This window comes from Sander vitreus, chromosome 10 (assembly GCF_031162955.1).
Source record: "Sander vitreus isolate 19-12246 chromosome 10, sanVit1, whole genome shotgun sequence".
Lineage (NCBI taxonomy): Eukaryota > Metazoa > Chordata > Actinopteri > Perciformes > Percidae > Sander > Sander vitreus.
In genome coordinates, this window is record NC_135864.1 from 884,126 (window position 1) to 896,524 (window position 12,399).

Sequence of the window (12,399 nt, forward strand, 5' to 3'; positions counted from 1 at the left end):
ACAAAGAGAAGACTTTGTGTCGTAATGCATTGTAATAACACATTACGTAATAATAACACATTACGTAATAATGACGCATTATGTAACAATGCATTACGTAATAATGCATTATGTAACAATGCATTACGTAATAATGACGCATTATGTAACAATGCATTACGTAATAATGACGCATTACGTAATAATGACGCATTACGTAATAATTACGCATTACATAATAATGACGCATTATGTAACAATGCATTACGTAATAATGACGCATTACGTAACAATGCATTACGTAATAATGACGCATTACGTAATAATGACACATTATGTAATAATGACGCATTACGTAATAATGACGCATTATGTAATAATTACGCATTACGTAATAATGACGCATTACGTAATAATGACGCATTACGTAATAATGACGCATTACGTAATAATCTGCTGCATTTTGTATGCAACATGTACTAAATTTAGTGTCGCGTATCGACCAATGAAAGGTTTCACGTTCGACAATCGTGACCTGTACACGAATCAATAAATCTAAATAACGTGACCATTTCACGAACTGGCGTGAGACCGGGTTGGCAGGTACCATGTAGTGGAAGAACGCCGAAGAAGTGTTTGAAGTGAGCAAGTAAGCGGTTTGAGACACAACCAAAGGATTAATGCCGGTTCAGAACGGCAAAATAAACCCCAATAAAAACCCAAAAATAACAACCTATCGGTGCATATCGTTCTAGCTTTCATATTTTTTTTGCGTGTGTAACTTTTAGCATTTTTTTCATCTTTTTCTTGCTAAGATGCATTGCTCTTATTAAGTGCCCCAACACAAACAAAAACAAATAGTGCATTAAGAAATAACCATGATTATACATTTTCACAATAGTACACAAATAGACGAGAAGAACCAGAAACACAAATGATGCCGTTTACAAAAAAGTTAAATATCGTATCGGAGAACAAAAAAAATGCATTTTTTATACAAAAGTGATGAAAGCGTTATTTTTTTTAACGTCCGGCTTTCAAAAAACAGGGTGACCATGTCGTGACGTTTTTTTTCGTTTGTTTTGTTTTTACAAAAGGGTTTAATTCCTCTCACTTGTTCACTCTTTTTACAATATCTAAAAGGTATTAAGACATCAAATGTGTTTACATATATGTATATTTGAGACTATCATTCAGGCCTAAAATCACAAAAGGAACTCTCCTCTCCCCCCGAAAACATACTTCTTATAAATACATATAAAATAAGCACAATCAGAAGAATAACAAGAGAAAAACAAAACCCCGGTACCTTAAATGTATGTGATTAAAACTGCTGCAAGCTTTTTCTGTTTTTTTTTTTTTTTTAATCTACCACTCGACACACCTGCAAAAAAAACTATCGTACTGGATTTTTTAAAAATGAGACACGTCCAAAACGAAGGAATACAAAAAAAACCCAAACCCCAAATCTGGTTTGGCTGCCTCGATTTCATTCGGTTCAGTTTGTCCTTCTCTGTTTGTTAGTTCCCTTTCGTTTTAGAACATGAGACAGACATTGTTAAAAGCTATGGTACAGAACAGATTAAGGAGTTTTTTAATGGGAAGATTTTCTGATATTAAAATCTGGAGACCGTCTGATGGTTTTCAACAGATTTGATACGAAAAAAAAGAACATTTTTTAAGAGTTTGATATTTCCTGGTTTCTGGACTCGGTTCAGAGTCCACCGAGAGCTTCAGAGATTTACGTCTTTTAACGCAACCAGGGTCCAACAGTCAGCCAACAGCCAAATGGCAAGTGAATGTTCAAATGTTACCATCACTCAATAGATTACCAATGTTTTTTGGCTGGTGAGTGACGCAAATCTAGCAGCCACTTGTATATTTTACCAGCATTTGGCTGGTAGATGGTGCTAGTTTTGGACCCTGAATGCAACCGAAGGAATATTTACTGAAGAGGCTGAAGACACATTTTGTAGCTTGTTTCTGTGACCAAAACCTGACAACATATTTCAACCGTAACTGGTAAAATACTGTTATTTCAAAAGTAGGGATGCACCAAATCCAGCATTCAGGCTTCTGATTGGGCTGAATATTGGGCTTGTTGACGGGGTTGGGTTTCTGCTGAACCCTACGCTTGCATTACGTGCACTACGCTGGTCGCCGTAATGACGGCGCCGTTGATTACAGGAAGGTGTTTACGTAGGTGGAGCTTCAATGCAGCAGGCTGAGAGGAAGTGGAAATGGAACTGGTGAGCAGAAAAAGTGTTGTTTGGCAGTACTTTCAGTCAAAAGAAGGCCATTCAAGTCCAGCTACATGTTCAATCTGCAATGCTGATTAGTCTGGTGGTGGCGAGGACCCTAAACAATACACAACATCACCGCTGTTACAACATCTGGTATGAAACATCTGGAAGAATACGAGCTGAGCATGAAGGAATCTACAGACAGCAGCCAGAATGCAGCAACTTCAGGTACGGCAAAGGAAGGACAGTCACTGTTTACTTCATTAATGTGTTGACTGTGTTCATGGACTGAGGACGGGACGAGGACTCAGCAGAACCTCAACCAGGGGGTTCAGGATTCAGCAGAACCCCAAAAATCTGGATTCGGTGCATCCCTATATTGTTGCATTTTGATGTTTAGGAAATACAGAATGAGTCACCGGTGAACTTAGTTAAAATGCAACTTTAAGGAAAATAAAAGCAGACAAAATGATGTTCTCTCTGCAGCTTCATTTAGATATAGAAACAAACTCTGATTGGCAAGACCAAAAACATCATGTAGAAGCGTACATGTAGCCTGATTGGCTTATCATCCAATGAGATGGACAGAAGCTCCCAGTGGACTCGCCCCCTTCCTTCCTGTCTCACAGTGGCTCAAACTGATCTGAGACCCGTTTGGTCTCTGCGTGCTTCTCGAGTCAAACTAACTCAACAAATACTCACACAACATGAAGCCCTGCAGACTCCTGCCCCCCCCCCAACAGTCCACCGCTGACCTTTGACCCCCTCAGAGGGAGCACCTCTGCCGCTGCGTGGCGGCTTCAGTCGCACGCTGGCGAATAGATGGCGAATAGATGGTGAGTCCGACGTTCTGATGGATTCTGGGTCGGTCTAGGGGATGATGGGAAGGATTTTACGCTGCTGTTGTTGTTGTTGTTGTTGTTGTGGCGTTTCAGGTGGGCGGGGTCAGAGGGGGGGGGTCAGGGGGGTCTGACTGGATCATCACATGGGCGGCACGATGAGACCGGCCATCGCTGAGAGACAAACAAACACACGTTCAGTTACAAGTCTGTTAAAAATATTTATAATGATATTAAAAACAATAGTCCGAAATGATTAACCTACGAGGGTTTGAAACATGAAACAAACGGTCTCTGTCTCTCTGCCTGTCTGTCTCTCTGCCTGTCTGTCTAGCTGTCTCTCTCTCTGTCTCTCTGCCTGTCTGTCTGTCTCTCTGCCTGTCTGTCTCTCTGTCTGTCTCTCTGTCTCTCTGTCTGTCCTTCTCTCTGTCTGTCTCTCTATCTGCCTGTCTGTCTCTCTGTCTGTGTCTCTGTCTAGCTGTCTCTCTCTCTGCCTGTCTGACTGTCCTTCTCTCTGCCTGTCTGTCTCTCTGTCTGTCTCTCTGTCTGTCTGTCTCTCTGTCTCTCTGTCTGTCTGTCTGAATGGGACATGGAAACCTAACAGACAGATCATTATAGATATGGATAATCCAGCGAGGTTAAACGTGACAGAAGTTACAAACAAACTGGGCTTCTTCATCATGAATTTATCTCTGGGCTGAATAATAATTAATAATGAGGACTTATTAGGCAATTATTACAACTTTCAATTAGTTTTTCTCTGACGTTTCTTCCCCCAAAACTTGTATTGTTTATTATTTATTCCTCAAAAGGAGTGAAAACATTTCCCTGAACAGTGAGGAATGGATGACGTTATCATTAAAAGGACTCAGAAACAGACCAAAGTTTAAGATAAGATGATTAAAAGTATTTATTCTATAGAGCTGCAAATATGAATCGATGAGTCATTAACTATTAAAATAATCTCCACCTGTTTTGAGAATCCAATCATCAGTTTGAGTCATTTCGTTGATGATCAAACAGATAAACTAGTGTGACGTCAGCTTGTTAAATGTGAATATTTTCTGGTTTCTTCTCTCCTCTCATCCCTGCATCCTTCCTTCTCTGCTTTCCCTCCCTTCCCTCCATCCCTGCATCCTTCCTTCTCTGCTTTCCGTCCCTTCCCTCCATCCTTCCTTCTCTGCTTTGCCTCCCTTCCCTCCATCCCTACATCCTTCCTTCTCTGCTTTCCCTCCCTTCCCTCCATCCTTCCTTCTCTGCTTTCCCTCCCTTCCCTCCATCCCTGCATCCTTCCTTCTCTGCTTTCCCTCCCTTCCCTCCATCCCTGCATCCTTCCTTCCTTCTCTGCTTTCCCTCCCTTCCCTCCATCCCTGCATCCTTTCTTCTCTGCTTTCCGTCCCTTCCCTCCATCCCTGCATCATTCCTTCCTTCTCTGCTTTCCCTCCCTTCCCTCCATCCTTCCTTCTCTGCTTTCCCTCCCTTCCCTCCATCCTTCCTTCTCTGCTTTCCCTCCCTTCCCTCCATCCTTCCTTCTCTGCTTTGCCTCCCTTCCCTCCATCCCTACATCCTTCCTTCTCTGCTTTCCCTCCCTTCCCTCCATCCTTCCTTCTCTGCTTTCCCTCCCTTCCCTCCATCCCTGCATCCTTCCTTCTCTGCTTTCCCTCCCTTCCCTCCATCCCTGCATCCTTCCTTCTCTGCTTTCCGTCCCTTCCCTCCATCCCTGCATCCTTCCTTCTCTGCTTTTCCCTCCCTTCCCTCCATCCCTGCATCCTTCCTTCTCTGCTTTGCCTCCCTTCCCTCCATCCCTGCATCCTTCCTTCTCTGCTTTCCCGTCCCTTCCCTCCATCCCTGCATCCTTCCTTCTCTGCTTTCCCTCCCTTCCCTCCATCCCTGCATCCTTCCTTCTCTGCTTTCCCTCCCTTCCCTCCATCCCTGCATCCTTCCTTCTCTGCTTTTCCCTCCCTTCCCTCCATCCCTGCATCCTTCCTTCTCTGCTTTCCGTCCCTTCCCTCCATCCCTGCATCCTTCCTTCTCTGCTTTCCCTCCCTTCCCTCCATCCCCTGCATCCTTCCTTCCTTCTCTGCTTTCCCGTCCCTTCCCTCCATCCCTGCATCCTTCTTCTTCTCTGCTTTCCCTCCCTTCCCTCCATCCCTGCATCCTTCCTTCTCTGCTTTCCCTCCCTTCCCTCCATCCCTGCATCCTTCCTTCTCTGCTTTCCCTCCCTTCCCTCCATCCCTGCATCCTTCCTTCTCTGCTTTCCCTCCCTTCCCTCCATCCCTGCATCCTTCCTTCTCTGCTTTCCCTCCCTTCCCTCCATCCCTGCATCCTTCCTTCTCTGCTTTCCCTCCCTTCCCTCCATCCCTGCATCCTTCCTTCTCTGCTTTCCCTCCCTTCCCTCCATCCCTGCATCCTTCCTTCTCTGCTTTCCCTCCCTTCCCTCCATCCCTGCATCCTTCCTTCTCTGCTTTCCCTCCCTTCCCTCCATCCCTGCATCCTTCCTTCTCTGCTTTCCCTCCCTTCCTCCATCCCTGCATCCTTCCTTCTCTGCTTTCCATCCCTTCCCTCCATCCCTGCATCCTTCCTTCTCTGCTTTGCCTCCCTTCCCTCCATCCCTGCATCCTTCCTTCCCTGCTTTCCCTCCCTTCCCTCCATCCCTGCATCCTTCCTTCCTTCTCTGCTTTCCCTCCCTTCCCTCCATCCCTGCATCCTTCCTTCCCTGCTTTCCCTCCCTTCCCTCCATCCCTGCATCCTTCCTTCCTTCTCTGCTTTGCCTCCCTTCCCTCCATCCCTGCATCCTTCCTTCTCTGCTTTCCCTCCCTTCCCTCCCTTCCCTCCATCCCTGCATCCTTCCTTCTCTGCTTTCCCTCCCTTCCCTCCATCCCCTGCATCCTTCCTTCTTCTGCTTTCCCTCCCTTCCCTCTCCATCCCTGCATCCTTCCTTCTCTGCTTTCCCTCCCTTCCCTCCATCCCTGCATCCCTTCCTTCTCTGCTTTCCCTCCCTTCCCTCCATCCCTGCATCCTTCCTTCTCTGCTTTCCCTCCCTTCCCTCCCTTCCCTCCATCCCTGCATCCTTCCTTCTCTGCTTTCCCTCCCTTCCCTCCATCCCTGCATCCTTCCTTCCTTCTCTGCTTTCCCTCCCTTCCCTCCATCCCTGCATCCTTCCTTCTCTGCTCCACTTTCTGTTTACATTTTTCACCATTCTCTGACATTTTAGAGACCAAACAACTAATCCATTCATCCAGGACATAATCCACACATTAATCCACCGTGAAAATAATCGTTATAGTCGCAGCCCTGAGTATTTTGAAGTTATGGATCAACTTTGGCCTTTTGGTGCGTGAAACATGAAACAAACAGAGAGTTGTAATCATTACGTCTGTGTCTGTGGACGGACAGGCGGACAGCAGAGGACTGGGGGGGTGGAGGGTGGGGGGGGGGCGGGGATGCTCACCCTGGAGGTTGCTGCCATTGGTGGTGGTGCAGGTGGGGGGCGGGGAGGTCTGTGGCCGCACGACGGGGGCGAAGGCGCTCTTCTGTTTGACTGCAGAAACCATATGGACAGGAGAGAATGAATAAGGGCCTGAGGGAGCAAGGAAGAGAGAGGAGGAGGTGAGGACGCAGGCGGTGAGAGATCGAACGGAGATGAGTCATGCAAGGGGGGTGAAGAGGAGGGTGGGGAGGGGTGGGGGGGTGTTCCTGCCTCAGATTGGGCCGACAGGTCGGGAGGAACAAACATGCTCCGTACACAAACAGCTGGCAAAGTTGATCCATAACTTAAAGGACTTTTATTTTGAAAATCACAAAAACCAACCTTATCCAAGCTGAGAGAGAGAGCGTCATCCACACAGGGTGTGTGTGTGTGTGTCTGTGTGTGTGTGTGTGTGTGTGTGTGTGTGTGTGTGTGTGTGTGTGTGTGTATGTGTGTCTCTGTCTGTGTCTGTGTGTGTGTCTCTCTGTGTGTGAGTGTGTGTGTGTGTGTGTGTGTGTGTGTGTGTGTGTGTGTGTGTGTGTGTGTGTGTGTGTGTGTGTGTGTGTGTGTGTGTCTCTCTGTGTGTGTGAGTGTGTGTGTGTGTGTGTGTGTGTCTCTCTGTCTGTGTCTGTGTGTGTGTGTGTGTGTGTGTGTGTGTGTGTGTGTGTGTGTGTGTGTGTGTGTGTGTGTGTGTGTGTGTGTGTGTGTGTGTGTGTGTGTGTGTGTGTGTGTGTGTGACATGTTAGCTTTCTAATAAACTGGTCATTTGTGGCAGTTTTAAATTAAATTAAAATGACTGGAATACTGAACTCCTCTTTAGTTTACTGAAGAGACTCACTGACCTTCCCCGTTGTTCTATGTTTTGTTTGTCTGTGCTATTCATACATCTCACTCTCATCGTCTGTGTGTTGAGGGTGTTAGCATAGCTTAGCATAAAGACTGGAAGCAGGGGGAAACAGCTAGCCTGGTTGGCTAAGTCCAAAGTTCAAAAGTATTAGTATAAAATATTATTAATTGTGTTTTAGACCAAGTTGGTTTTTGACAAATGTGTTTCCAAAGTCAAATACACCACATTTCCAGAAAAAGCTTTAGAGCCGAGCTAGCAGTTTCCCCCAGCTTCCGGTCTTTATGCTAAGCTACGCTAACACCTTCAACACACAGACATCAGACTAGGTTCTTAAAGGGTATCTACTGTTTTTCTCAACCTGGACTCTATGTTCCTATGTTTCTGTGTCTGAGTGAGTGATGGGAACAACCATCTTTGACATTGGTCCAGTATTAAGAGAGAAACAAGCTACACTGTAAGTTAATAGTAGTTATCCAGCTTGTATTTACCTTCACAAAAGGGCTGTTTTGCCGCTGACAGACTCAGATTAATAGTCTTATTATATGTCTGATAACATTATGGAAAGGATTTCTAAGGAGGTCGACCTTGCTGTTAAAGAGTAAGATCCTTTTTTTAAACATAAAAACATCCGCCAAACTGTGTTCGCTAAACCCACCAGACTCCATGTAAATAAATCAGTCATTTAAGCATCCTAAAACACACTTCATTCAAAGTCAACAGAAACAAAATAAAACTATGAAAAGCCGTTTTGGGTCGTCTTTCCACTTTAACCAACCATCACAACTCTAGTTTTGGTTGAAATAAACACATAGTTTACTGATTTACATGTGAAAACATGTTGGCTCTATAGACGCTAAAAGTATTGTTTTTTTAAATGGAGTCTGGTGGGTTTAGCGCTAGCGACTTCAGAGCTGTTTCTGGTTAAACAGAAAGGTCTTAAAGAGGTTTTAAAGGTCTATCTCTGTAGGGATTCTTTCATAATGTTGTCAGACACTTAGAATAATAATCTGAGCCTGTCAGCGGCAAAAAACAGCACTTTAAGTGGACCAAATTGACGATGCACATTTGCCCGACAGGGTTAAATTGCAGCTTGGTCTGTGGCTGCTGGTTACAGCGTTGCTTAATACTGGACCGGTTTCAAAGGTTGTTTTTCCTATCAGTCACCTAAAAACATAGGAAAATAGCGAAATTACCCTTTTGGACTGTCCCTTTAAGATCTTCCACAGAGTTTATGGAGCGCAGTGAGTCTGTAAATGATTCAAGGACAGCGTTTGGAAATGGAAACTGTAAAATGAAACGGGGGGAATGTAAATGTGATTTATGAGGGTGTCCCGCTACACATCTCCGCCCTCCGCCCTCCGCGAATCTTTTCATTCCTCTAAGTGTATTTTTTTGAGTAGGTGGATCCATCCATCCATCCATCCATCCATCCATCCATCTATCTATCTATCTATCTATCTATCCATCCATCTATCTATCTATCTATCTATCTATCTATCTATATATCCATCCATCCATCCATCCATCCATATATCTATCTATCTATCCATATATCTATCTCATCCATCCATCCATATATCTATCCATCCATCTATCCATATATCTATCCATATATCTATTCATCCATCCATCCATATATCCATCCATCCATCTATCTATCTATCTATCTATCTATCTATCTATCTATCTATCTATCTATCCATCTATCCATCCATCCATCCATATATCTATCTATCTGCCGTTTCCTCTTCCTCTGTTCATCTGACAATGCTTTCCTAGCTTTCTGCTTCCTTTTATTCCGGCTCAGCCATGACGATAGTGTGAAAAACTCCGTCTCTACCTTGTAGACCTACTCTATCTGTAAAGTGTCTTGAGATGACTCTTTTTATGATTTGATACTTTAAATAAAATTGAATTGAATTGAACAGTTTGGGGAATAAAACGTCGTAAAAAACTGATGGGAAGTTGTAATGTTTCTGCAGCTGATATGAAAGAAAGCGTGAGTGCATGAAGGATGCAGTGAGGATGTTAGTGAGTTAGTGAAGGAGGCAAGGGAGGATGGACAGAGGGACAGTCGGAGGAGGGGGGAGGCAAACAATGCGTGGCGGTGTTCGGTCGACACACACACACCCACACACACACACATACACACTCGGAGGGAATCTGTAGCTCAGCCAGGCGAGATGTGAGCCCACCGTTTGTTTCGGTCGCCAGGGACGACAGCATCACCTGGCACAGAGTCTGAGTTTGAGCTCTCTACTTTTCCAAACTGAGCTCTTTGATACAGCAGCCAAAAAAACAATGGAGCTCTCCCCGCAGGCAGGTTTACACTTTACCGCTCTGCGAAAACACACCTGCGTCTTCCAAGCATCTATCTATCTATCTATCTATCTATCTATCTATCTATCTATCTATCTATCTATCTATCTATCCATCTATCTATCCATCCATCAATCTATCCATCCATCCATCCATCCATCCATCCATCCATCCATCCATCCATCTATCTATCCATCTATCCATCCATCTATCTATCTCTCTATCTATCCATCTATCCATCCATCTATCTATCCATCCATCAATCTATCCATCTCTCCACCCATCCATCCTTCCATCTAACCATCTATCCATCCATCCATCCATCCATCTATATATCTATATATCTATCAATCCATCTATCCATCCATCCAACCACCCACCCACCTATCCATCCATCTATCTATCTATCCATTCATCCATCCATCTAACCATCTATCCATCCATCCATATATCCATCCATCCATCCATCCATCTATCTATCTATCTATCCATCCATCTATCTATCCATCTATCCGTCCATCTATCCATCCATCCATAATGTGTTCAGCCTGATCTTTCACGAACGTTTCATGTGTGAATGGAGATTATTTCTCTTCACTACCGTTAGCATTCAGCTAATTCAGAGTACCAAGTAGTTCCCTGAAACAATAGACAGCAAAGTGTGTTTTTGGATCGTAAATTTCTCTCCGCTCTCAGACGGAGGCGGAGGATGCTTCCCGCTCTCTCAGGTGGATGAGGTTTGGTTTCTTTATTTTAAATAAATCTGTGGAGAGACTCACTTGCGTAAGCAGAGTTGGTGGAGCCGTTGAGGAAGCTGGGGGACCCGGGCACGCCCAGGTTGGTCATCCCCGCTCCGTATCCGTTCATGGTGGACGTGATGGTGTTGTAGTTGGACTGCTGAGGCGTGGAGGTCGGCACGTAGCCGCGAGGAGACACGCTGTTCGAGTTACGGGAGTAACCTGCGAGGAAGGAAACACAGCCGTGTCAGAGAGGATCACGTCCTGTTTCTTGTTTATTAAGCTCCCCCGTTAGCTTCTGTCTGTATTAAACAGAAGCTACTCTTCCTGGGGTACCTAGAATATAATATAAACTGGATTACATCCAACATACAGACACCTTTGGATTATGTTGTCTGTCAAATCCAAACTAAATCCCCCCAAAAAATAAAACAATACATCAGACAACACTCGACACCAACCCAAAACCTGTCTAATAGGCTACATATGAAATATAATAATAATGTTTACGTTATTAATCCCCCAAGGGAAATTACAATGTTTACAATGTTTTCACTCTGTTGTTATTATTATTATACATATTACACACAGGTTTGAATTACACACACATGCTCAGTACCTCTACATGCTCTAATGGAGAGATGTCAGAGTGGGGGGGCTGCCCATGGACAGGCGCCCCGAGCAGTTGGGGGTTCGGTGCCTTGCTCAAGAGCACCTTGGTAGTGCCCAGGAGTTGAACTGCCACCTCTCCAGCTATCAGTCCACCACCATACTTTAGTCCCAACCCAACTCCCTACTGACTGAGCTACTGCCACCCCCAAAGGTATGTGATCTATAGCAGGGGTCTTCAACGTTTTTTAAGCCAAGGACCCCTTAACGGAAAGAGAGACAGAGCAGGGACTCGTGCTTTCACCACCTTCTACCGGTGAAAGTGTCCTGGAACAGCAGTCGAACCCCTAACTTACTCCCCGTGAACTGGTACCAGATGGTTGTTCTCCCAGTTACAGTTGTTGACGTCACACACACATCAACAACAATGGCGCCCCCTGTTGATGCTGTACAGACGCCGCTGATTAACGGTGAGAAATAGACATAAATAGGTAAAGTAATCCACACATTGTAATCAAAACAATACACATACGATTGTGTACTACTACAGGTTATGTTTATTAAATGAAGCCAAAAATATGTCGCAGACTAGAAGTCGCTAGTATCAGCTAGCGCTAGCTAACGTCAACGTTAGGTAGCCACTAGCTAACGTCAACGTTAGGTAGCTAGCTAGCTAACTTTGTCGTGACTTTGCCTGGAACGCTACCAAGTCAGGAGTCGTGACTTAAAGTCGTAACTTACGGGCTAAACATTGTGTCTGGAACGCAGCATAAGTACACTATTATTATACACACACTACATAACACATACACTATTATTTTTGAACTATTTTTTACTCATTTGGACTCCAGGCGCCGCTAGCTTTCTCCTATACCGCATAAATAGGCAACGTAAAGTAATTCCACACATTGTAATCAAAACAATACACATACGATTGTGTACTACTACAGGTTATGTTTATTAAATAAAGCCCAAAATAAGTCGCAGACTAGAAATTGCTAGTATCAGCTAGCGCTAGCTAACGTCAACGTTAGGTAGCCGCTAGCTAACGCTAGTTAGAAGGGTTTGTGGTGACTTTGCCTGGAACGCTACCAAGTCGTGAGTCGTGACTTGACGTCGTAACTTACGGGCTAAACATTGTCTGGAACGCAGCATTAAACTGGGCCTACAATAACGTTTAGGGTGGCCTAAAGCCTTTTGTAAATCATTTCATTATGAAATGATAGACAGAGACGACTGAAGAGATATTAACGTTCATTTTACTCGAGAACCCAACGAGGAGGCCTTCTCCGCACTAGGGAATAGTACAGACAATGACCTAACGAAAAGCTCTATACAGCAGCTTTTGTAATACAGA

The 12,399-nt window shown here is 44.6% G+C and overlaps 1 protein-coding gene across 3 annotated transcripts in view; it reads right to left on the bottom strand.

Moving 5' to 3' along the window:
• Positions 1 to 340: 340 nt before the first annotated feature.
• Positions 341 to 12,399, bottom strand: part of LOC144524030 (transcription factor COE3) — a 200,821-nt gene continuing 188,762 nt past the window's right edge. Inside the window, exons 14-16 of one of the 3 annotated variants that reach the window (XM_078259993.1) lie at positions 10,476 to 10,655; positions 6,513 to 6,602; positions 341 to 3,235 (exon numbers count right to left, since the gene is read on the bottom strand). In XM_078259993.1, coding sequence (XP_078116119.1) covers positions 3,204 to 3,235; positions 6,513 to 6,602; positions 10,476 to 10,655 — 302 coding nt within the window. In that variant the 3' untranslated portion in view covers positions 341 to 3,203. Of the gene's footprint in view, positions 3,236 to 6,512; positions 6,675 to 10,475; positions 10,656 to 12,399 lie in introns of all 3 variants that reach the window. The other 2 variants (XM_078259992.1, XM_078259994.1) reach the window with 2 other exon arrangements.